Source organism: Ambystoma mexicanum, chromosome 13 (assembly GCF_040938575.1).
Source record: "Ambystoma mexicanum isolate Mex_15411 chromosome 13, UKY_AmexF1_1, whole genome shotgun sequence".
Classification (NCBI taxonomy): domain Eukaryota; kingdom Metazoa; phylum Chordata; class Amphibia; order Caudata; family Ambystomatidae; genus Ambystoma; species Ambystoma mexicanum.
In genome coordinates, this window is record NC_090938.1 from 712,632,295 (window position 1) to 712,659,595 (window position 27,301).

Genomic DNA, 27,301 nt, shown 5'->3' on the forward strand with positions numbered 1-27,301 from the left:
CGGGGAGTCGTGCTGAGAATCCTTGGGTGTGCCTTTTACATGGATCCCTTGTGCCGCCTTGTCCACGGGAGGGCCGGGGGGAGGATTGTGAGGTGTTCTCAGCCTCTCCCTAGAGACACCTTATCTTCTGTGCCTTTTCCTGACCCCCTCTCTTCTATCCCAGCCCCAGTCTTACTGTAGAATAGCAGCTTCTTTCTTGGCGGCTTCGTTGTGCCTCCTCCGAATCACAGCACTTGTCTGATAATCTCTTCTGCCCCCTGATGAGGGGGGCATTGGGTGTTTGCGTTGCCTATTCTGTGCCCCAGTGGTCTTTTCAGGTTTGCACAAGGCCCCTTCGCACTACGACGCGAGTCTCATCGGAGGATCCACCAGGTTCAGCGGCCCTTGCACTGTGCCGATGCATGTCGTGCGGAGGGGGGAGTGGAGGCCCACTTTTCCCACTCGGGCTCTCTGCCCTGTTGAGTAGCGTTGCAACTTCTGTAGCTCCCAAGCCAGGGCTGGTGTCTTCTGCTGAGGGCCTTCTTTGCAGCTGGGAGCTATGCCCACCTCCGCGCTGGTGGGCAGGCTGTGTCCGTTAGGTCCTTCTCACTGCCCTCGGATGGGCACCTACATATCCCTGTCCCGTGGGGGTTGGGACGTATCAATTTCTACAGTACGTAGCCTCTTATTCCTTGCCCGGTTGCGGTGTGCACCCTTTTCTGTTCCACCGCTCTCCACGCTTGCAACGCTTCGGGAATGGCGTTGACAGCGGTCCGCCTCCCTGGCGTCCTCCCGCATCAGTGGCTGACAGGTACCCGCTGAGAGCTATTCCGTCCCCGCTGCTCCAACTTCCTCCGGCGTTTCCCGTCAATTTCGCGGCTTGCCGATGGTATCTGATTCCCCTACCCGGCAGGAGCTTCTAGGACAGGTGTTCTTCAGTTGCAGTCTGGTTCCAATGCTTTATTTTTATCCTTATTGTTATGGCCTGGTGGGAGAGACACTCGCATATGTCTCCTTCCCGCGGCAGCCATCTTGGAATCTCACCTTTTTTGTTTTTTGTTTTTGTTTTGCTTTGTGGTATAAAACACATTGAATTCATAGTCCACATTGGTATACAGCCTGAAGTATTCGGTGAGCACCACACAAAGGCCGGCTTAAGAGTCTATAGTGTCTTTGTGGATGAATTCCAAGAGTCTTGTACGTTATGCCCTATGGCAAGGGAAAGCAGACACTTTTTCTTGTTATCCAGCGGGCCAATGGCTCTATTGAACACTTCAAAATCTCTAGCCAACTTGGCCCACCTTGGGCTTAAATTGCTAGTCTCCGTAATATCCAAATGGCTGGGTAACTGCATTGCCATTGTCTCTTGGAGACATGGGGGTAGGCCCATGTGCAGGGTAACTGGCACTGTGAGATTCTCGGCATCTGACCTGTTAATGCTAGCATGAGTGAAGGGTGCTGCCCCAGTTCACTTTGGGCTATATTCGTTTGACTGTGGGGTGCAGCCCCAGTGTCCTCTGGGAGCGCTTATGTTTGCGGCCTCCTTTAATTTGTCCGATCCGGTTCTGAGCCTTGCCTCCCTCACCTTCTGGGATCACGATGGAGAGGTCTGCTCCTTTCTGTGGGCCTCGTTTTTTTTTCTTTTTTCTTCTTTTTTTTTTTTCCCCACGGTGCACTTTAAGTGCAATGCATTGCCCCCCTCCAAGCCCATTTGGGTGCAGTACCTGTCCCACTGTCAGGATTCGTTCTAGTTGCGAGAGTGACTACCTGAGTCCTCCTTGTGTGCTTGGCGTCCCACAAGGAAGGTTGGATGGCAGAGCAAGGCGGTTGAAAGGAAAGAAGAGGCTAGTAGCTGACAGATGGGCACGATGGGTGAATGTGTGGAGGGGGAAGGGGGAACTGTTGGATAACATGTGGGCGATAGGCGGCGAGTGTGCACAGGGAATCGGGGTCTGGGGGTGGGGCAGCCAGGTTTTAAGGGCTTTCCTGAAGACCAGGTGAGTCGCTGAGGTGGAGCATGAGGGGATGGGAGTTTCAGAAGGTGGGTGTGAGGACAGAGAAACCAGCACCTCCTAATCCGGAGAACTTCAAAGGAGGGATTTCCAGGAGGTGTGTGGAGCCTGATCTGAGGATTCTGGTGGGGTGGTAGCGAATGAGATTGTGTTTGAGGAATTCTGTCCCTTTCTTGTGGATTGCGCGGTGGTAATGCACATGGCTTTGAAGGCGGCCAGTCGGCTGATGGGCAGCCAGTGTTAGTGTCCTGAGGGTTGGGGGAGATGTATTCTCTGGGGGAGAGTGCCAGGAGGAGCCTTGCTGCAGTATCTTCAACCAGTTGGAGCTTTCTCAGTTGGTATGTAGGCATGCCGAGGGAGTTGGAGTAGCCTAGGCGCAAGAGGATGATGGCCGTGATTGCAGAGAAACTATGGTGGTAGGAGAGAAGATCCGCTTGAGGATGCGGTGGTGGAAGGTGCATAATCTGGAGACTGCATTGTTGTGATGGGAGAGGGTCGGATCTGAGTTAAAAGTGCATATGAGGTATTTGACTTAATTGAGGTATTCCTGTTGATACATTATACCAGTAATAATTCTGTTGTAAAATTCTTTTGCTTCAAAGAAAGAAAATGCAAATGAGCTTTTAATGATAAACTTGAACATGTACAATATTTTAAGTACCTTGGCACAATGATCTGTACAATTTCAAAGCTATATAAACAATTTAAGTTGAGCAGGACCGCAATCTTCTCCTCTGCAGCCTAACTTAGACAATTTAATTGTTGTTTTTGTTTTGGGCTTGGTATTGCGATTTTATCGTCAGAAAATGGTCCAGAAGGTAATGGACTGCGCTGAGGTACTGGAAGAGGATGGGCGCTGGGCTCAGTTTGAGAGTGGACTGTGTCGTATGGTCCCTTCATTACCCAAGGGTGTTCCTTTGGCTGCAATAAGACATGTGCTGGGCGTTAGCTGGAAGCTACAATTAACTGGAGATATCTGCAGCTCTATAAAGGCTTTTTAGACCCTCCTGAGGGTACTTTGCTGTCAAATTTACAAATGGTGATGCTCTACAGGAATTGCAAACCCCTCTCTGTGTGCATAAAGATACCGGCTGAAACTTTGTTGACCAGACAAGGTGAAAAAAACGCCTATATGAAATTGACTGGATAGATAATAGAACTAGGTTGTTTAACTACAGGATTTGTAATCATTTTACCAGCAATATAAAATCCTGCAACTCTCTTCAAACTATCCTGCAAAAATACCCATTGAAAAAATGTAGGCTAATCTGGTTGCGTATACAAATGAATTTATTACCCACACTTGAAGTTTTGGGCACAATAGAAAAAATCCTAAGAGCTGAACGTGCTTGTAAGATGGCAGTAGAAACACTACCATTATTTGGTACATTTGACCTATCGCTAGAATTATCTGGTGAGGTGAGACATTGGCATGTTCTTTGTGACCCCACCCCTACATTTTTAGTAGCCACCAAGTGGTTTTTAGAGTTGATATTTGGGGCTGACCTTTTATGAAGAATTGATTTTAAAAATGCAATACTTTTTTTATATTAGAATGTAGATCCTGTGTTTTAAGCAAGTGACTTTGTATAATGGCAATGTTTTGTGAATGCAATAGGAGTGTTTTATGGAATATTGATATGAATGTTCATGTCTTTAATGCTGTTTTGGGATTAATTGCATTTAAGACGATTTTAGAGATTCTTGTGTGGAAGTAGATTTTGTATTAAGTTTTCTCTTCTCTTTACAATGTGTGAAAAGTTTGCTTTTCAAACTATAGTACACAATAAATAACATTACAATTTATTTCTGCCCACTTTTATTATTTTTATAGAATAAAGTGGGAGCTGAGCGACAGAAAATGACCTCTCAATTTGCAGGGATGCGGCAGGTGATGGATTTCCAGGAGCGGGTCTTCCTCAATCGACTGGAAGAGGTGGAAAAGACCATTGAAATGGCAGCAAAGGCTACAATAAAACATATTGATGATAAACTTGCTTCACTTAATCAACTTATAATGGAAATAGAGAAAAGTGGCATTCGGCAAGCAGCGGTATTACTGAAGGTAAGAAACGTGAACTCCAGACAGTATGTCTGCTCTGTACATTGCTTGACTCATAGACCACCCCCCACTCTAGTGTCCAGATCTGGTATCGCGTATAACCATGTGCAGATAGGGAATACATGTTGGACTGATCCTCAGTATTTCATCATATGTAACCTAAACAATTGGTGATGGCTAAAACAAATTCACATACATATAGCAAATAACATACATGTGGGGTTGGTGTTAAAGTGTTTCATATGCATTTATGATTTTTGTCATACTAAGTATATGTCATGATGAAGGCCCAATAAAAGATACACAAGATGAATGCAAGGATGTGCGCATCATCACAACAAGGGCTGTAACAAAATGTGTAGACGGAAAATTCCTTATAGAACCATCTTACTGTAAAATAACTTTAAGCTGAGCACAATACTAATTAACTTTATCTGCCGTACAATGCCTTGTACATCAACAACCTCTGTAACAATACAACACCCAGATGTGAGAATCATCTCTACTAGATTAGCAAAGGGTGGTTGGATTGAAAGAGGCTTTGTCTGCATACCTCTATATATTAATGATTTTTCAAAATATGCTGCATGTATATGAAACACACTTTTGCACTAACCCCACATGTATGTTACTTGTTATGTGTGTGAATTTGTTTTAAGCTATCTTTGTTTGTCTATGATGAAATATTGAAGAATAAACCCAACTTTTTATGGAACAGGAATACTGAGGATCAGTGCACCATTTATTCCCTATCTGCACAGAGGTTATAGGGGATACCAGATCTGGACACAAGAGGTGTATAATTTTTTTGTTCTTTATATTTACGCCCCCCATACCCCTGCCTTAGAGTATCAGCAACCCGACAACAGAAATTAGGGGCGGCACATTGTTATCACGCTCTGAAACACTTGTGTATGAGCGCAATACAAATAAAATATCATATTGTTTCTTTAACTCTATTGTTATGATCAAACATAACTTATGCTACACCACCAACCAAATCAACTCTGTGTATTAATTAAATGTAAGGCATGTAGAGCTAGTATGCATGATAATCAAAAGGTGATGGGTGAAGTGCTTGAACCGGTACTTACTAATGATCATGGTGGGTGATTCTGGGTAGCCTTCAAGTCTATTCTATTTCATATCTCTGCTTTTGTCCCTGAAGTGCTTGCTGTTTGAGGAGTAATCCAGTCTGCACTGGCAGGCCATAACACATTCGCACAGGCATATCATCATCATCATCCTCCTCCAGATTTTCTTCGGGGTTGGTGGGCATTGGTGAGGTTGAACTGGGTATTGAGCGTGTTTGGCACACCTCTGGATGAACCATGTTGGGGAGACGCACTAATGAAACCGACTCATTATGGAAATTCTTACAATAATTTATTGTATTTATTAACTATTGAGAGTATACTATCAAATGGAAATGACGAGTGTAGGAAGCAGTATAGATACCGGACGCTGTCTCTGGTTAGAATGCCTTCTCAAAATACTGAAAACATCGGCGTGATAGTTAACTGGTTGGTGAGTGAGAAGTAGTGAAATCGGACATAAACCAAGGATAAAGACTATGGGAGCAGACCTAAATAACTCCACCACGCCGGCCTAGTTCCATGGAATGTGGCAAACACGCTTTACATTTGCCTCATACGTGAGACCTGGCACAGAGGGTTTGGCTCTTGTCAGCTGGTGAGGGGCAGAGGTGGACCTTTTACTGGCTAAGTGGAGCATATGTCTGGTCTTGAACTGTTATATATTTTGCCTGGCTTTGGTGATTATGGGTTGGGGTCGGGCATGCCAGTAGATTCAGGAGAGTAGAGAGGGCAGAAGATGGAAGAGGTGCAGAGAGGACATTGGTCAGCATTTGAGTCAGGCAAAAACAATCTGAGGGACCCCGACGCGTGAGGGATTTTGGGTACACTACACATCACCTTAGGGATAGCGTTAGTCACGCCCATATTGACGTCCAATTTTGATCTTCGAACGAAAGATGCAACACTCTGCAATTACCACTAGATGGCAGACTATATGCACAGCATGTGAATTTAAGCGGGCATAATGCTCAGAAATGCTATTACGGTGAGTATATCGATATTTGAAGAGTAGGAATTTGAAGGAGCCCTTGTGCATGGCTTGCCACTCAGTGTGGTGACTGCGTCTGGAGAAAAGTTAGTTGTTGAGGCTGTGTTTTGTGGATTTTGTTGCAGGGAGGGAGAGTAGAGGGAAAGACTGAGTGGGCTCTAGTAGTAATCAAGTTAGCACAATCGTAAAGGTGAGTTTTAGCGGAGTGCATAGTTGAGGTGGGGTGAATTTTCTTAATATTGAAATGGTTACCTCTGGCAGCCGTAATGAGCTGCTGGTATCTGTCGCTGTCAAAAAGGACCCGAGTTTATGAACCTTGGATGAAGGAGTATGGAGGGAAGGAGATGGAAGATTGGCGAGTGGGATTAGCAGTGGAGGTGTGCTGGAGGACGATTTCAGTCTTTGCGGAATTTAACATCGGTCAGCGTAGAGCAATCCGGTGGTAGAGCTAGCCCTCGTGCGTGACGGCAAGGATGCCATGTGTGAATCCCTTCAGTTGGGTTTGGACACGGCAGACTGTGTCAGCTGGTCCATGGCTGCGAGCACCGTCCTACGCAGATTTGCATGGTTGCGGAAGTCAGGGTTTGCTCCTGATGTGTTCAAGCCGGTCTTCTGAACATGCCATTTTATGGCATTCATTTATTTGGCAGCAAGGCTGACGAGAGCCTGGAGAGGTTGCGGACCTCCAAAGCTGCAGCAAAGTCTTTGAGTGCCGCAGTACGTCAACCTCTGCCTTTTCGTCCTTGGGGACTGCAATGGAGGGGAGGTTCCTTTTTGTTCTCCTCTTTTGGTAGATCGAGAGGAGCCAACGTAAGGGTACCTGTGGTGGACAGGGAACTTGGAGTGCCAAAGCCGCTTGGGCACTTGGCTCTTTGCCTTCAGGCACTGCCGCTACAGCTCAGTCATGAGGACATGTCCCATGGTTCGCCGGTTGGGGGCAGATTTGCGCAGCATCTTGGAGAATGGCGTGCCATTACTTAAGATGCGTGGGTTCTGGATATCATAGTCCATGGCTACTGCCTTCCCTTCCTTCAGCGGCCTCACCACAATCCACCGGGGAAGCTCTTTGAAGAGTCCGGATCCGTTCCTTGCGCAGGAAATCCTTTCACTGCTGGAGAAAGTCGCCATAGAATTGGTGCCAGTAGCGGAGCAGAACAAGGGATGGTATTCCCCTTATTTTTTGATCCCAAAGAAAGACTGGGGATTGAGACCCATCATGGACTTGCGTTGGTTGAACAAGCTTCTCAAGATGATCACTCTTTCTCAAGTCCTCCAGGCCCTTCAACTTCACGATTGGTTGGTGTCTCTGTACCTCGAGGATGCTTACTTTCATGAGCTGATTCATCCCAAGCACAGGAAGTACCTGAGGTTCGCGGCTGGCGACTCGCACTTTCAGTTTCAGGTCCTGCCATTCGGATTGACCTCCGCCTGAGGGTCTTCACCGAGCTGATGGTGGTTGTGGCAGCGTACCTCAGGAGAGGGGGGATTCACATCTACCCCTACCTGGACAATTGGCTGATCAGGGCGCGTTCTCCCGAGCAAGCCCTGGATCATCTATCCGTCACCTGCCATTCCCTTCACTAGCTGGGCTTCTCCCTAAATTTAAAGAAGTCGCATTTGACACCTTCCCAGCAGCTCCAATAGATTGGAGCAGTGCTCTACACGTCCCTGGGGCAGTGTTCGCCTCCCCAGGTGAGGGCTCATCACATTCTACAAATGGTGGACTAGTTTCAACGTGCCCAGAGTCTCCCGGCTTTCGAATTCTTAAGGTTGCTATGCCTCATGGCGCCCTGCATTCTTCTGGTGCACGAGGCCAGACTGCGGATGAGATCCCTGCAGTGGGCTCTCAAGATGCAGTGGTCGCAGTTCTCCGTCAAGATGTCGGATCACGTTCAGATTCCGCTCTTGGTCGGCTAGGATCTTCTATGGTGGGCCGACAAAGGAAATCTGATGAAGGGGGCACTGTTTTGGCAACCATGGCCGGAGGTGACTATCGTGACGGATGCCTCCCTCACAGGATGGGGCGCTCATACCAACGAGTTGACAGCCAGCGGTCATTGGTCTCCGTCGGACTCCAGACTCCACATCAATCTGTTAGAGCTGAGAGCCATCAGGCTGGCCCTGAAGGCTTTTCTGCCGTCTGTGCGGGGGAAGACTGTCCTGATTATGACGGACAGCGCAGTGGCCATGCATTACCTTAACAAAAAGGGCGTGGCGGGGCAGGGTCACTCCCGTTGTGCAGGGAGGCGATGCAGCTCTGGTTCTGGGCCATCCAACAGGGAATCTCGATCTCAGCAGTTCATCTGGCCGGAGATGAAAACGCGGCGGCGGACGCTCTGAGCAGGCAGAACACTGTCTCTCATGAGTGGGAGTTGACTCAGGAAATCCTTTTGGAGATCTTCTCCCTTTGCGGAACCCCACCAGTGGATCTCTTTGCCACAAGTGTCAACCGGAAGTGCAAGAGATTCTGCTTGCGGGAATTTCCCCCAAGAGGAGCCTTAGGGGATGCGTTCGTAGTGGAGTGGTGTTTCCCACTGCTGTACGCGTTTCCTCCAGTCCCCGTCATTCCTCAGGTGTTGCAGAGGTTCGGTTCCTGAATGATCCTCATTGCTCCGAATTGGGCCAGGAGAGCGTGGTACCGGACCTTCTAGACATGTCCATCTGCCCTCTACGCCATCTTCCCTACCGAGACGATCTGCTCCCACAGAGGGGGGGAGGGTCAGGTTCCCCACCCAGAGGTCGGGTCTCTCAACCTTCATGCTTGGTATCTGAAAGGTTGAGATACAAGGATTGGGACCTCTCGGATGACGTGATGGAGGTGTTGCTTTCGGCCAGGCGGCCCGCAACAAACTCCCTGTACCGTTAGCGGAAGTTCTGCGACTGGTGGTGCAGGGGTCAGAATGTGGATCCTTTCCAATGTTCCATTCCTATGGTGTTGGTCTTTCTGCTTTCTTTAGCCCCTAGCCGCCTTCAAGTGGGTACCATTAAGGGTTACCTGGCGGCGCTGTCCATATTTAAACGCTCGTCTGAAGAGTGTTCTTACTTTAAGATTCCTTTTTGATTTCACAGTTTCTGAAAAGACTGTCTAATGTGTTTCCACCATCCCTTTCCAGGTGCTGGGTTTGAATTTGAATTTGGTTTTAAAGTTTCTGATGGGAGCTCCGTTTGAGCCCTTACACTCTTGTCCGCTGCAACTGTTGTCTTTTAAAACTGTTTTTGCGTGCGGAAGTTACCGCAACTAGAGTGAGTGAATTGCAGGCACTTTCTGCCAAGCCACCCTTTACTGTTTTCCATGAGGATAGGGTTGTCCTGTGCATGCAACCTTTTCTTCCGAAGGTTGTCTGAATTTCATTTGAGCCAAAAAGGTGATTCTTCTGGCATTTTATCCTCCTCCGCATCCTGGTAAGGATGAGGAGAGGCTCCAAAGGTTGTATCCTAGGAGAGCGTTGAGCTTTTATCTTTCACGGATGTCCCGGGTCAGAGTGGACGATTAGCTCCTTGTTGGTTATGCTGGACACCGCTCGGGTCAGGCTGTTTCCAAACAGACCTTGTCCAGATGGATTATCCTAACTATCACTGAGTGATACCATTTGGCGGGGAAGGACCCTCCGGTAGGCTTACGGGCTCCCTCCACTAGGGTTGTGGCTGCCTCCAATGCTCTACAAAGGGGTGTTCCTATTCGGAATATTTGTGAAGCAGCCACATGGGCTTCTGTCCATACTTTTGTTAGACACTATTCCCTGGATTCCATCCATGGACAGGATTTGGCCTTTGGTAAGGCGGTCCTCTATTCGCCCATTTGATTGGGTAATCTAAATTCACATTCTAAATTCTTTCCCTCCTCCATAGTCTGGTACTGCTTTGGGAGTCTGTCATAGATGTGGAATAAGTCGGAGGACCAAACTGGTAACGTTCCTTCGATGGGATGTTCCTCCGACGTATTCCACATTGCCCTCCCAGCCTGCCCCTCTGGAGAATTTCCTCTGATTGCAGCTTCCGTTTCCGCAAGGCTGTAGGCAGTTATACTGGCAGGAGACGGGTGCCACATGTTCTGGGGGGAAAAAAACTAAACTGAGGCAATGGGCGGCATGCGTCCTATATAGAACATCCGGTGACGTCGACCTTCGACAGAGGCCCTCGAGGGTCATCGGATCGACACAAGACGCTCTCTGCTGAAAAGTTTCCGAAGTGCACAGCTGTGGACATTACATGTCATAGATGTGAAATACGACGGAGGAACATCCCATCGAAAGAACCTTACTTGTTCTTCTTGATTGCATTTATTTGTGTTTCTAAGGTTAGGGTGTTGTCCATCAGGACTCACAGATTTTTTACTACCTTAGATTGTGTTGGTGCTGTTCCCAATTCCGTTGGCCATGGAATGTAGGTGGTGTTCTCTTGGGTTTTTGGATATAATCATGATTTCTCTTTCCTGGGTTGATTTTCAAGTTGGTGGCATTCATCCAGTTAAAGACTTTGTTTAGACACGAGATTAGGGTTGAGTGATCGGCTTGAGTGTCTTCGATTTTGTAGATGATTTGAGTGTCATCTGCGTAGTTGTAGCATTTAATGTTGTATTTTTTGAAGATTCTGATTACTGTATATGGATACAAGGGGTTAAGAAGCACTGCAATTCCCCTTTGACACATTCTCACTTTAGCAAATCTCTGCTGTTCCGGGAGGATACAAACCATTTGAAAACCATTGTGCAATTAGTGCCATCCAGATCGAATTTCTTTTAATAATGCTCACAGTAGTGACAGTGGTTCTGGTAATACGCTTACTATGGAAGTACTTGTTATGGAGTGGAGTGTTAGAAAAGGATCTATTGTGAGATCATCCATCACCTGTAGGGCAGGAGGAAGTTGCAAACCATACATGTCCCAGTTGGTTGAGATTGTGGGTCTGCCATTTCAGTTGGACCAGTTTAAGGATGCTTTTTGGTTCTATCCTTGTGCGTTTCAACAGTTAGGTTAGCACCTAAGCCAGGCCACATCTAAGGCCACTATAAGGCCCTGTTTGCCTCCACTACTGCTAGTGTGTGCCCTTAGTTGGTGGAGAGGGCAGGAGCCCCCACCAGCTGTCCTTGCTGACCTTTGATCCAGCGTGACTCCAGCCGCGTACCCAGCAACCTTCCATGTGACCTTCTGATGACATTTTCTGAATCCAGCTACCTGGCGCTAAACTGGTGAGGCCACCTTCACAACAGCCATGCCTGGGCTTTTTCTGATCTCCATATATGCCTGAATCCACTTTAGTGCTTCAATTTTGCCTAGAACCGCACCGCGCCGACTTGCTTATCCTCACAAAATGTTGGGCGTGATGCGGTATGAAGGGGCGGGGAGGGGCTCGGCTTCCTTTCTGTTGATAGGCAACGTCACCAATATTAGTGCAAACATCTGCCGGCAGGCAGACGATCCGGCCACATCGAAGGCCACTGTAAGGCTCTGTTTGCCCGTGTTGGCACCAGGGCGCACCCAGACTTACCTTATGCCACTACCCTCCTTGGTCTGAACTTCCCTCCGAAGCGCGCGCCGATCAACTGGGAACCATCTGAACCTTTGGAACTATTCCGGCAAACGCACGAGTCGGTACGCTTGACTTGCGTGTTTAAGACGTTGTTTGAATGTATTCCTTTGCGTAAACATACGATCGCCTTCCTTTGTGACTAGTAACATCACCATCAATATATGTGTAAATACTAGTCTGTATTCCCTGCTCGAGTACTAAAATGGATATTGTCCAATTTATTAGTATTTAACTTCAACTTATTTATGTACTGCGCTTGGCTACGGCACTCCCGCTGAATCTTGTATGCTACATGGCTCCGTAAAAGTTGCATTAACTTATTCACGAATACACTGCCCCCTGTATCAAACCACGAACATTCCCAACTTTAATAGCCCTGCAATCCAAGGCGGTAGGCAATCTACCTACACCAGGCTAAAACACTCTTGCAGCACTTCACTGCTTAAATAGGTGCAGCTGCTTAGTGCGTTGTTAGCGCATCTGAACTTGCGTGGATTAGCCCACTAAGCTCGAGCCCACTTATTTATTCATCGGTCCAGCTCATTGATTTCTACGGCATCAGCCCACACTGACCTGCCAGATAAGCCTACTGTAATATGCCAGCCTAGCCCTTTCTGACTACATTAGTTCTGCAGCTCTGCAACTTCTATGGCAGACTAGCCTATTTTAACCGTATTAGCTTTGTAATGTTCATGCCGGACTAGCCTATTTCTGACTACATCAGCCCAAGTGATATGTCTGACTAGCCCATTTTGTCTGTACTAGCCCAAGTGAACTTATGTCTGACCAGCCTATTCGTGTCTGCAATAGCCTAAGTGAATTTATGTCGGCCTAGCCCATTTTTGACTGCACTAGTCTAGTGAATCTGTTGGACTAGCCTATTTTTTTGAATTGGCACACATGCATGTATATTGGACTTGCCTATTCTGCACCAGCATTAATTCTGCATTAGCTCTGGACTAGCCTATTTTTGTATGCAATAGCCTAATTAAATGTATGTCGGCCTAGCCCATTTTTGTCTGCACTAGCCTAAGTGAATCTATGCTGAACTAGCCTAGCTTTTTGAATTGGCACACGTGAATGTATGTTAGACTTGCCTAGTCTCCACTAGCATTAGCTCTGCAATAGTCTTTGCATCAGTTCTCCAATATCCTTCTATCCAACAATCACAGCCTGTTCACCTCTGCATATGCTCCTCACGCTACTTGCTCATTATCCTGGTCGAGCACCCCCTACTCATAGTGCCTGTATCGTGTACCTCTGTGTCCATATTAGTGCATTATGCATATCACATTTATCCTATCTCTATTAACTGCTCTCAATACTAATTGCTCCCTGGCTCACATCGATCCAACAACAATTGAGCATCAACATGTTCTCCACTAAAAACGCTGACCACAGAATTAAGGCCACCCAATTCCTACCAGCACTAAACACAATCATCACAGATGCCAAAATCAAACCCACCACATTATTACCCAAACTAATCACAGACACACCGAGGAATAATACGGTGATGATACCCAATCACGCCATTGTTGGGAGCACCAAAAGCTGCACCTCTGACCTGCTGTCCACTTGCCTTAGCCCTAAGCTTAGAAATGTTAGATTTCGCACCAGTGCACTCTTACAATCTTAGCCTGCATTTAACAGAATCCACACCAGACACTTCTGCAATATCACAGCGAACCACCCGAAGGATCTCCTGGCCACCAACCTTGCCCACTCCAGCATGCATATAACTATGAAACACACCAAAGCTGACAAAACTGTCGGCCAACTCAGAAACTCTGAGACAAGCCAAAGTTGACAACAGTGCATCAGGCAACCCCACATAACCTCTCAAAGGAGCCTTAATTAATGTAAGGTTTCTAGTTGCTAATGCTACCGATGTAGCTGACCTCATATTATCCAATAACTTGGATTTCCTAGCAGTAACAGAATCCTAGCTGCACGCGGCAGCAGGCCCTTCATTACTACTGGCTATCCCAGACCACTATTCCATCATCAGAGTTGACAGACCCATAACCAGAGAAGGAGGCATCACCCTCATTTTCAGGAATACACTCGATATGAGATTAATCCCCTCACCACCACTCATCGTGTGAAATTCTCTCCGCTAAACTCCAAACCTCGCACAAAAGTACCATTTCTATCCACCTAATCTACAGACCTCCTGGGCACTTGGACGCGTTCGAAGAGGACATAATGACATTGCTTTACAATATCAAAACTACCTTGCAAACCCTAATCCTAGGAGATTTTAACCTAGGCTACAATGACCATAACAACCTCCCTGCAAACTCTCTAGCTAACACCTTGGTTGAACATGAATTTACTCCAGAAATTACCCAACCCACTCATGAGACAGGAAGGATCCTTGACTGGGTAGCATATTTAAACTGCAACATTTCAGTTAATTGTATCATACCGCAAACTTGGACTGACCACTACCTTATCACGTTTGAACTCATTATGAACATAACACAAAACAAAACATGTCCCATAACACCCGCGTGCCCTACCAGAAATAAACGGAATATTGCGGCTGAGGCAATCATGCCCCTTGTAATCCCAACCCTTAGCGCATTACTAAACATAGGCGACCCTAACGTCCTTGTAGAAGCTTAGAACTCCTCCATGCTTAAAGCAATTGACTCAATAGCACCTCTTAAAATGTGCAAAGGGAAACCAAGAGCCCATGTGAACTCATGGTTTACCTCTGAGATGAAAGCGATCCGCTCTGAAAAAAGAAAACTCGAAACTCCCTGGAAACACACACCTTCACCAGAGAACAAACTAACTTAGTCTCCATCTCCACTAAATACATAAGAGATTATCCGCACTAAACGTGACACATACAACAATAGAATAAATCAAGTAGGCTGCAGAACCAAAGAACTCTTCACCATTTTGCGAGAAATTGAGACGCCTAATGCACCCACGGACACATGCCTAAAAGACAAACTCTGCTCACAAAATGCGCTCACCATTAAAATTGCCAGTCTACAGACCAAAATGACGGACAAACGTAGACTACTTACTAACCAAGCTGCCACTATGCCCCCCATTTTTAATTTTTTTTTAGCACATTTTCTTAATGCATAAAACATACAGGTGAGGTAAACCAGAATCAGTAGACTCAGTAATACATACAACCAAATTGCAGCCAGGATTACGCCGTGAAGAAACAGAGGGTTGCCTCGGTCGGCAGGGACAGAGTGGAATGAGGGAAGAGAGGAGGGCAGCAGGAAGGGGGAGGAGAAGAAAGGAGAAAAAAAATAGGGGGTTGGTCGTCAGGGACTAAGTCTCATTGATCATCCATCCATCTCCCCCAGACCTTTTGGAACTTGCGTGGGCACCCTCTTGCAGTGTAGACTCGCCTCTCCAAGAAAGCACACCTGCTAACAGCATTAGTCCACCGGGTCATGCTCAATGCTGCATCGGACCCCCAATTAGCTGCGATCAGTGTTTTGCCTGCTCCCAATGCTACGGCCACGAATAGTTTTTCTTATTTGGTGAGGCCCAGTTCTCCCCAAATCCCAAGCAGAATCCCCTTTGGGTCTAGCGGAATTTGGATTCCCATCGTTCTCGAGATTGTGCGCGAGCAGCCTTCCCAGAAAGACCGTACCACATGACACTCCCAAATTGTGTGGAAAAAGGATCCCCTTTCATGCTTGCATCGGAGGCAGGCCTCCCCGACTGTCCCACTCCATTTAGCCAGCGTGATTCGGGAATACTAAGCCCCCCATTGAAGTACAGAACCACCAATCTCATACCGCACAGCCTCACGGCTTAAAATGTTCAAATGTATCAGTACCTTTATGTACAAAACTTAATTGCGTCAGTGAAACCATCTAATTGCCAGGGCGACAGTTGCCCAGCTCGGATTATTAAAGATGCGGCCAGAAACCTGGCCCCATTCATTACCAAACCTATCAATGCTTCTTTCCCTAGTGGCGTAGTAACTAGTAATCTGTAGGAATCTTGGGTACTCCCACTACTCAAAAAAAAAAAACAAAGCAAAAAAAAAAACCTTGGCGCCCTCCATTCCCACGAACTACAGACCAATCACCACGGTCCCATTCCTGTTAAAGATTTTGGATAGGGTTGCATATCTGCAAATCCAGGACTATGTTGAGGCCAACTTTTGGGATCTTGGCAGTCGGCTTTAGACCACAACATGAGACAAAAACTGCCCTTGTTGACTTTAAAGGCCTGATGGACGACCTTAAAGACAGAGGCAGACTCGCTATCCTGCTCCTTCTGGACCTGTCGGCAGCGTGTGACTTGGTTGGTCGTAAGGTATTATGTTATCACCTGGTGACAGCAACCTATTTCTCCAAGTCAGCCATTGCATGGATACAATTGTTCCTAAACAAAAGGACCATGCAAATCTTCTCGCCTACCGCAGCAGCTGACCCCATACCTATCACCAGCGGTGTGCCCCAAGGGTCCTGTGTCTCGCCCTCTTTCTGTAACATCTTTACAAAGCTGCTGTTTGAGGAACTGGATCGTCTGGGTGTCACCTACACTAACTATGCAGATGACACCCAGATACTTCTACCCCTTACAGGCACATACGACACAGATGTACGTCGTGTGAACGAAATCTGCACCCTCATTCAGGCATGGATGGCCGTCCATGGCCTATGCCTGAATGATGAAACGGAACTATTGCTAGCAGGCTCCACAGTCAATCTAAACAAAATAAGCCCCAACTACAACACATTCAACATAGATGGGAACAACATCCCAATTGCCAAAGCAGTAAAGCGCTCAGCTTCTACTTCGATGCCACGTCCAACATTAGCAAACAAGTAAATATGACCGCCTCAGCCTACACAGGCAAACTGATAAGAGCTTGCAGACCCATGTTGTCATCTGAAAGCTGCCTCACACTAGCCAGAGCTCTTATAGGCTCTAATCTGGACTATTGTAATGGGCTTTACTTAGGCGCCAAGAAAACAGTAATTAACAAACTTCAGACTCTGCAGAACACTGCTCTCTAGATGCCTTGAACATACCCAGAAATGAACCTTTCTGATGTTTGTTAATCTGCTTAGAATCACATGCTGTGCAGAGTATTGCATCTTGTTTTTCGAAAGTTGAAAAGGGGACGTCGACATAGGTGTGCCTGTAATACTGTCCCTATAGTGACGTGTAGTGTACTCAAAATCCCTCATGCGTCAAGGTCCCTCAAATTGTTTTTTACACCCAGAATACTGGTCTCCTTATGCGGAGCATGTAAGAGACATTGCCATATAACATTTATTTGACCTTTGGTCGATTTGTCAGTTATTATTTAATTCAACCGCCTCCAGCCCTCTTTCGACGGCCATTCAACTTCACCGCCGAGTCAAGAACGTCGATGGCGGTGGTTTCGACAGAGGTGATCCTTTCGGCGCTGCCGAACATGTGGCCCGACCTACAGAGTAGGGAGAGTGGGGGTTATTGTGGACATTTCTGTTTCTTCTAGAATGCCTTCCCCCCTCCCCCTTTCCTTCGGGGTCGTTATCACTTATTACATCCTCAGCTATGGAGAGGACTCCTTTTAGATTTTGCCCTCGTAACGGCAAATTTCGGTGGAAGGACAAGCATAAGCAGTGTAACTGCTGCTTACGCCTCGACCACAACGAGGCTGGCTGTTCGGCCTGTAAACTCCTTCGCCCAAAAACCTTGAAGGAACGCAGGGTCAAAAGGTGGGCAGCCTACGAGTATGTCGAGGGCTGATTCCTCCCCAGTGGCCGCTGCCGCCGAGTGTGATGAGGGGGATGGAGGGGGATAGTGATAACACTAACACCGTAACTGAGGTTGTCGACCTCTCTATGGAGCGCTCCTGCTCCACCGTGTCTGTCCCCGGCCACGAAAAGCTCGGCTCCGCCCCCCCTACTTATGGGGAGGTACACACCGGCGACCCTGATGCACATGAAAAAAAATCACAAAGCTCACAACCCACGGCCATTCTTCAAAATTGAAGAAGGCCTCAGCGCCAGCTGACCGTAAGGTTCGCCAGCCCTCCCCGCATACGCACCTAGCGACTGGGCCGCCCTCTACTAAGCGTGCTACCACCAAAACGTCCGTCAAAACGCCTTGTGAGAGGACGCCTTGTGAGATGGCGCTTGTCGACGGTAAGGTTCCGGCTCCGCCGAAAACTATTCACGACCAGCCCTCGACGGACAAACTAGTTGTGGAAAGCTTAGCTAGAAGTGTCTCCAAGGACATTCAGACGGGGGGTGAGAGAGTCACCGAAGCCCGCTCACAAGATCAGAGGGACGTCGAAATCTACGGAGGGTACGCCGGAACCTCCCCCCACGTCGAAGGGAAAACCCAGAGATACGTCCCCAGTGCCGGCCCCATGAGAAGGGTTCTCAGAGGGCGAAGGGGGTATATCCTCCATGTTATGGGAGAGATCTCGACTCCTAGAGACGGAGGAGCAGCCCTTTCCGCCATTAGACCGTTCAGGGTTATCCCAGTGGACTAGGGAAAGATTTGAATCGTGTATGGACAGACTAGATAGGTTTGTGTCCACCTCTGAACACATTACACCCAGGAGGCCAAGGGAGCTGATCCCTGAAGACCCTAGGTCCAAATGTACAAGACTTTTCGACCCACTTGAAGAAATTGATGCATATGACCTCACTGAAGAGGATCCACATATTCAGGAAGATGAAGAATTCCTAAATACTGAGCCTTCGAGGAAGACCCAGACACATGTGAACCACAGGCCTGGCAGTCGCCAGGGGCGTCTACAGACCCTGATGTGTTAGATCTGCCCTCTCCTCAGACCACACAGGTCAGGGACCCTTCACCTGTGGAAGATCAACCCACCTTCAATGCAATGCTACGCAAGGTGGCAGCACATTTTGAAATTGACACAGGGGAAACCACCCCAGAAGTAGATTTTGTTGAGAAAATAATTAAGGAAAAGCCGCCTGCTAACCAAGCCATACCCCTTCTTGCCTCAGTCAAGAGATGCCCCGTTCCCTCTTTATCTACACCTGCATTGGTGAGAGGGGTCAATCCAAGAATAGAGAAGCTTTTTAGCCCCTCACCTTCTGAACCCTTATATATTAGGGGTCACTCCATACCTGATTCCCTGATAGTAACCACCACGAGGAAAAGGGCGGGGGTTCCGCTATCTACTAGCGAAGCACCCCCAGACAAAGAGTGGAAGAAGCTTTATGCTTTAGGAAAGAGGATTACATCCTCTGCAGCTTTTGCCACGCGGATTGCCAACAACTCAACTTTGTTGGCTAGCTATGCTGATGCCCAATGGGGATTGTTGCGCGAAGGCCTACAAGAAGCCCCTGAGCCCTTGAGAACCCACTTGTTAGCCATTGTGACAGAAGGTACTCGGGTCAACCAAAACATCAAGAACACCTTAGATGCTTCCGAAACAGCTGGCCTGTCCCTAGCCCAGGGTGTACTTCTTACGCGTCACGCTTGGCTCAGAAACTCTGGTTTCAAACCAGAAACACAGGCGTCCCTCATCAACAAACCCTTTGAAGACTCAAACTTGTTTGGCAAGGCGGTTGATGACGCTCTGGAAACGGCTAAGAAGGAACACGAAACTCTAAAGAGACTGGACCAAATCACAAGACGTCCTAATAAGCGAGGTTATGGCAATGGGCGCTTTTTTCGTGGCCAATGACAAAATCATCATCATCAACACTCCTCAACCTGCAACTGGTCCTCCCCTCAGGGAACCAGTGGACAGTATGCTCAGAGAGGACAACTTTGTGGCAAGGGAAGAGGTCTGGGCTCGGGGCTCCACTCCCAGAGGCTCCCCGCTACCAACACCAAAGTTCGGGTCCCCTTGCATGCATGCATCTTCAGTCGGGGGCCGGTTAACATCATTCCTACAAGCATGGGAGGGAATTACCACAGACCGTTGGGTACTGTCAACTATAGCCCACGGTTACTGCATCGAATTCAGTCGGTCCCCAACATTCAGACCCCCAAGGGGAAGACGCCTATCACCGAAACACCATCCTTCTTCAGGAAGTCGAACTTCTACTGGAAAAAGGAGCAATAGAGTTTGTGCCTCCATCACAGGCAATGGAGGGTATTTATTCAGTGTACTTCCTTGTGCCCAAAAGATCTAACCATGCGCCCTGTACTAGATCTGCGCCCAGCGAACAAATTCGTAAAACCTCAGAAATTTTGTTTGGTGACTTTGCAGGAGGTAATCCCCCTGCTCACACAGGGGGATTACATGGCAACACTGGACATGAAAGATGCATACTTTCATATTTCAATGTTGCCAGTGAACAAATACCTCCAGTTCATGATAGAAGGCAACCACTATCAGTTCAAGGTGCTATCCTTCGGTATTGCCTCAGCGCCAAGGGTATTCACGAAAGTACTGGCAGTGGCAGCAGTACACCTGCGCAGATTATCCATTCCAGTCTACCCTTACCTCGACGACTGGCTCATAACAGGGGATTCCTACGAAACATGCTTCTCAAATACCCAAAAGACTGTAGACCTTTTGTTCCACCTGGGCTTCTCCATCAACGAGACGTCCAGTCTAGACCCCAGCCAAGTCAAGCAATTCCTAGGGGCTCTAATTCGAACAAAGGACGGCCTCTTCTTCCCCTCCAACAAGAGGGTCCAACACATGCTGTTTCGGATCCCTCAATATGTAGCTGGTCGGGAGGTGACGGTACGCAAGGCCATGCGGTTGCTAGGAATGATGGCGTCATGTATTTATTTGGCACCTCACGCGCGCCTGCACCCAATGCAAGAGTGGCTCAACAGCCAGTGGTGTCAGGCCAGTGGACAATGGGACGATCTAGTGGTGGTCTCGCAGGCCTTGGTTCTCTTGCTGCGATGGTGATCGAAGGAAAACCTTGTGTTGGGGGAAACCTTTCACCACCCCCGCAGTGGAAGCCACTCTAACCACAGACGCATCCCTCACAGGATGGCGGGGGCTTACCTATCCCATCAGACTGCAGATTCCCAGGTGGGACAAGCAGTACTAAGACATCTTTTCTCTACTGTTCCTTCTTACAACCCACCTCCAACTCTGGGTACTGCTCGCTAGTCTATGCACAGCATGTGATTCTAAGCAGATTAACAAACATCAGAAGACGTGCATTACTTACCGTAAAAGCATTTCTGATGGTTGTATCTGCTTAGATTCACACGTGCCCACCCTTCCTCCCCTCTTGGATGGAAGAAACATAGACGTCTTACTTTCTCTTTTCTGTACTCACTCAGGTTAGTCATAAGGCTCCCTCATGGCAGAAAAAATACAAACAGAGGGACCTCAACGCGTGAGGGATTTTGGGTACACTACACGTCACTATAGGGATAGTATTACAGATACGCCTATGTCAATGTCCCCTTTTCGGATTTTGAAAAACAAGATGCAATACTCTGCAGTGACCACTGGATGTCGGACTATGCACAGCATGTGAATCTAGGCAGATACAACCATCAAATGCTTTTACAGTAAAATGGGCTCTTCACTCAAGACGGAGACCATGCTCTTATTCATGTTGTGGAGTCTGAGATGAATCGAAGTCATTCCACAAAAACGATTTTGTTTGACCATCACTTCCCTAGAGGAAGTTCAAGTACACAACCTAAAGGAAACCGTGCTTCGGTTTTCTCTTTTGAGAAATGTTTCCGAATGTGCCTGCACCTCATAGGATTTCTAACAGTATATTAACTTCATGAGACAAAACAAATATTCATGGACAATAGAATTCCAATAAGAACTAACTAGATTGCTTTTTTTAAATGGATCAGTGGAACTTTTTGAGAGTGACCAGTTGTTTCTTTAACCCTTTTGGCATTTTGAACATTTAATAATTGTTACTTTGCTATACGTGCGAATCTCACTTGGAACTTCCTTAGGTCTTAAAGCGGGATTAGTCTGTTTCTTCTATCCTAAGTGACTGTTTATTAAAAACGCATTAAACGTAACCATCCCATCTATTTTTTAAATTTGGGTACTAGCGGACCCGGTTTATAGTGACTATAAAAGGGGGGTGGGGGGTTCCCCCAAACCACTGTTTTTTAACACTTTTTTTCACTTATGAAACCAAAAAATATATATATAAAACAAAAAATACATTCGAAAAAAACAAACATTTCAACAATGTTATTCGAGAAAATTGCATTTAGAAAAAATGCATTCGAAAATATGACCCGATACCAGCGGACCCCATTGTTTTCTCAAATATAAAAATGTCCGTCATGGAAATGGGGAAGGAAAACTGGCAGCCCCTCTTCCGTTTTCATAGTTTAAACTGGAAAACGGAAATGTTTTTGAATTGCTTCTTTGCACCTAACGTGTATCTTTTTGATGTGCATGAATAAACGATTCCTGCACATTAAAAGATACAGGTTTACTTCTTTCAATCAGGCAGTTATACTTGCAGTTTCTTCCTCTGGTACTACATGCATTACTGGTCCAAACGGATCCATGGTGCTGTGGGGGTGCAAGCAGGGGCACAAGGTTCTACGTGTCTGATTACTATTTTTTTTGTTGGGAGTATTTGAACTCTTGATTTAAATTTTTGTGGAGTACATGCCTATATTTGAGGAGTAAAAGTGGCTGATGCACCCCTTAACTGTAGAACTGGGTAAGTGAGGTGGGGGTCGGGGAAATTCCTAGGGTAGTGGGTGGTCGAGAAGGCACAGTATGAGACGGTACCATGGGCCTGCAACTGGGGAGCAAGTGTCACACCACTTGGTGGATGGGGACAGGTGGTGCACAAAGCCCACCCGAGGGCTTGGATGGCAGGTTAATTTTATTTATAAAGCGCACCTAACCCCTCATGAGGTAACTGGGCGCTAGAGCATATGACAGAGTTACAGATGCATACATATAGCTCAATGCCATGAGGTAAGGTCTGTGATCCGCGCCATCTGATTGACAGGATGAGACCACCATGGTGCTAATTCCTCGTAATCCTGCACATCTGTAAATTGTCTTTTGAGCTGCTGCCCTACAGTGTGGTTATGCTAATTATTGGTAATTCTTTGTTTGATTCTCTGTTCTGTTAGAGAGTCGGGCACATAAGGGCTTGAAGGGCATGAGCCATGGTCTCAAGATAACTTAACTGGGTGAGGGGGACCTGTACTGTTTCTTTGCTATATCCGGGGATACGTGCCCTTTAGAAATTAACATTTGTGATAACTGGGATTGGGGCTGACATACCGAATGCCTTGAGTGTTTGTTCCTTTCATAAACGATCTCGGAAGTCAGACGCTGAAAACGCGTTTTTGACAGTCTAATCAAATGTTATAATTTCTTTTGTGTTTTTTGTTTTTCATTGCAGAATGTTGTGGACCATTTCACCAGGTAACACATTTAATTTTTCATGTAGTGCTTCTGACAGCGATGTAATGTTAACCAGTCACTTTACTTATTGAAATGTACATTTGTGGGCAGGTATGTTTTGTATCAATTCCAAAAGTGAAGTTGTTCAACTGCTTTCGGCTTTTATTTTAGAATTCATTAAAGGTGTGCATTGATACACATTTAGTGAAAAGGTCGGTGAGTTGAAACAATTAAATCAATGTTTTAGAACAAATATCTGGACTGGGGCAATTTGCACATTCATGAAATAAATTTTATTGGGGTGAATGAAAGGCAGAAATGACAGTTGAGTATAGAAAAGGGAAGATGGGGTATGTGAAGAGGAGAAAATACTACTCTTTGCACACATTTCTTCTGCATTTCCTGAGAGGCAACATCTCGCTCGAAACTGATGGGCACTGGTTCAAGAATTCCCAGTGTCAGTAATGTTGGTAAATTGTCAGAATGGCTTAGGTCTGTCTGTGCCTCCCGCACCCACACACCTCTACAGTCTCTTGTAATTCTGATTTGTCGTTAAAAAGAAGTCAAGTAAATATTTGTATACACTGCCTTAGTCCCATAATGAGTACTGAATCTTGATAAGGAGGGTGGTGTGTGCCATATAATTTATTCCATATTACTTTCTCTTTGGTAGATGGAGAAGTTGTGCTGGAGAGGCATGCACATTGGTGGATATAGTCGACCCATGCCCACCAGATGTGTTTCAATAACTGGTCTGCAAACTTTGTCACACATTTATTTGTATGGCAGTAGAGCTCCCTGTCCAGAGGTTTTATGCATTGGGTTCTGCATGTGCATTTGATGCAAATGCTCCCAAGAATGTTTCGCCCTTGATGGTGATCTGCGCTTAATTTGTTTTCTTTGCTTCAGACTGACGACCATAAGGGCTGGTTTGGTGTGCTTTTACAATTCTAGATTGTGTGTGCCATATTATCTGGATCTGTATTACAATGCCAGCAAAGGTTGAAGTGAAGAATACCTACGTTTTCCTTTGTTGATGTTTGGTTAAGAATAAAGAATTTGGATTGAGCATTACTTGCCGAGATTTTTACCTTGGGTGATCAAAATATTTGTTGCCACTGTACCTCATTAAGTTTGTGGTTTTATGGGTGATTCCTGTTACCATTTTGTGCACAGGACTCTCCTCAGTATTTTTGTGAAGCAAGGTATACATTTTGGATGTAACATGACTACCTCTGCTGCTTGGGTGGGTGGGAAGATTTTAGCTTTTGGATATCAGTTTGTTTAATTTTAGAAAGGAATGGAATTCTGTAAATTGAATAGTTATAATTGGACTGAATGAGAGGTGGACTTTAGTCTTAAAGATCATTTATTATGGATAGCCACTTGCAAGTCCAAGTTGGGCAAAATATTTTAATGTAGTCTCCCTACAATGAAGTGTGGTGAATTCAAGGACGTCCTTTCATTTTTTCCTGGGAAAACTATCCCCTGCTATGTGGCCAGGGGACACCAGCTGCTACCTGATCCTGACCCTGGGGGTGGCTATATGTGGGGGAGGTAGCTCTCAGGGAAACCTGATGACATCAACGGTGGACATCACATATCCTCCTTTTCCCTTAAAGGTTGCTTCCCCAGTCCCCTATGTCTTAATGGCATGGTACCCTCATTTCTCATCTCAGTCTAAAGTTGAAGTGTCTTGCCATCATATTCCCAGCAGGGAGACTGTGTGCCACTGGGAAGAGGCAGGGCGTGATGAGGATTACTCACCAGGTAACCCGATGTTCATCTTAGTCACCTAAAAAAAAAATAACCTGCCATCGGAAGCCTTTTGCAAATGCTTTTCTCACTCTTTATTTTAACTGCCAAACTTCCTTTCTAAAATTACTGGAAATATTACTTCAACCCCTACACATTTGCACCTAAGACTTACTAAAGGCATCTCCTCAAACTCTGCCTATAAAATAAGACAAGCAAACTTTCCTTTTTCTAATGCTGTAACTATTGTCATGAGAAAGATGAGCCGTGTAATGAAGATCACAAAGGAAAAGGAGCACATGCTGTGCTCTAGTTGTTGCGAGCACATGCCTGCAGGAGGGCACATTTAAACGGAGAGGACCCATTTACTCAGCGGAGTATGAGAGCCTGCAAGGAGGACGACTATCCACTCAGTATTAACTGACGGACTACCAGCCAGAATTGAAATCCGTGGAGCCAACCGGCTCAGAAGAGGAACTAGGGGAGAGATACTGCCCAGTCTGGCAAACTGCGGAAAAACAAGAGTGAAGAAGACAGCGCACTGAGACGCACTTGTAACCGAGAGCTGCCCCTGCACTACTGGAGTCCAGGAAGGCGTGCAGCAGGTGAGCGAGACATGCAAGCAGATCGGGAACCGTATGGCAGAGGCGGCAAGCCCCAGAGAAGAGACTGGGATGTCCGCAGAACGTTGGCGGTTCACTGCGGGAGAAGCTATTCCCCTTGCAGTAACCCAGTGAGTGTGCCCGAGTGAAGAGGGGACAATGGGACATGCAGAAAATGGTGGCAAAAGGAAACCAAAGTAGATGTAACATATGAAACGGAACAAAAGATACCATATTTAAAGAAACCATATAATTTGAAGAAACCGAACCATATAATAAGACACTGTTACGGTTGCAAATTCAAACAATGGTGCAGAAAGGAAACCGAAGCAAATGTGCTGAATGTGACAGAACGAAAGGTGCCAAATAACTTACTGAAAAGTGTCATAATAAGAGTCTGTCAAGTTTGCAAGTGTGCATCGTCCGAGTATAGGAAGCCCATTGTAGGAGAGTATACCAGGCAGCCGTAACTTATAGAAATATACATCTGAAAGGAAGCCCTGGTAGGAGAGTATACCAGGCATTACAAATAACAAGTGTTTAAGAATATGAGAGCAAGTGGTTTGCATACAAAGCACCAGGCATTCACAAGCAAGGGGTGTTTATGTACAAGGCAAGCCCTGGCAAGAGGACGTTCCAGGCAAGTTCAAATTGGACAATGTTATATGAGAGAATCCTGAGAAAAATATAACTAGCGATTAACTAAGAAATGTGAATAAAGCACATCCCGGAGTGTAAGAAAGCCTGGCAGGAGAGAACACAAGGCCTTCTATTTTGTTATGCTCATTCTATTAAAGGAACTCGAAGAACTGCTAATAAGTGCAGAGAGATCCAGGGAAAGGGAATTACCCTCTGGAGCTTTATGTATTTTGAACTTTAAACCTGTCTTTTGAACATTTATACACTCTTCAAGGCCAAAGACATGTCCCTTCCACTCTAGAATGTGAGGCTCCGGATAGTGCTTTGAAAACAGGACTTGTTTTGGGCCTTCTGACAAAGGATCGACCCATTAGTTTTGTTTTGATAGCAAGCATGCCTTTTAGAGCGGTGATAGAGGTGATTTTTTTCAAGCCAGTTTTGTTTAATAAATCCACGGGCAAAAACATGAATCCACTGTGTCGGAATTGAATTCCTGACACTTTACAGAAGTAAAAGACCTTTAAATGGGGATGATCATATGTTTGTCGTAAGGTTTACTTCACCTGTATTAAAGGTCAATGGTGTTAAAGATTTTTCTGGAGGCTGAGAGAAGTCCCAATGGGTTTTTATCTTTTTCATTCTATGCCATTGCAAGGGATTCAAAGCATTTTGGTATTTGGAAAAGTTTGCAATGCTAATCCATTTGAACTCTTTGGGTTGGTGGAATTTCCATAGGGCTTTTCTGTTTTTTGGTTGACCATAGGAAATAACTAGTACAAAATAATTTTCAAAGGGGTTTGGCGTCTTTACCGGTAAATGTAAACCTGTCAATTTGCAAGTTACAATGCAGGCATAAGTCACTCACTCGCTCAGTTCTCCAGACCCACACAACACATCGTATCTTAATCGCTAATAGTCGGGTCACATTTGCCAGTGGTGAGTGCAAATTTTAGGGCCTGCCTGCTGGGTTTATATGATAATTTACAATGGACATTTTTATAGTTTCAGCTCTGGCCCGGCACCATGAAAATTTCAGAAACCATGTGATTTATTTGACCTTGTTAATAAGTTTTGTATTAATGTGTCTGGTATCCATGATATTGTCAAACAAGATGACAGTGCTTAAATATGCCGGGTTTTTCTTGCCCTGTATTCTTCTATAACATTAGTATTTAATATTGATACACTGAGTGTAGCCACAGATCGTTTAACATTTAGTTATTTCTAATAACGTGGGTATTGAAGTCGATATCAAAGTAATTAAATTGTTTACATAAGCAGATGATATTAAGTTAATTGTGAGCTTTTGTACTGCGCTGAATCAACATAGTAGTGGCCT

General features: G+C 46.1%; 2 protein-coding genes across 5 annotated transcripts in view; one reads left to right on the plus strand and one right to left on the minus strand.

Moving 5' to 3' along the window:
* Positions 1–27,301, minus strand: part of LOC138521770 (butyrophilin-like protein 9) — a 379,874-nt gene that overhangs the window by 111,654 nt on the left and 240,919 nt on the right. The gene's annotated exons all lie outside the window — the stretch shown is intronic.
* Positions 1–27,301, plus strand: part of LOC138521769 (E3 ubiquitin-protein ligase TRIM39-like) — a 189,521-nt gene that overhangs the window by 53,128 nt on the left and 109,092 nt on the right. Inside the window, exons 3-4 of the mRNA XM_069634836.1 lie at positions 3,826–4,056; positions 22,965–22,987. Coding sequence (XP_069490937.1) covers positions 3,826–4,056; positions 22,965–22,987 — 254 coding nt within the window. The remainder of the gene's footprint in view (positions 1–3,825; positions 4,057–22,964; positions 22,988–27,301) is intronic.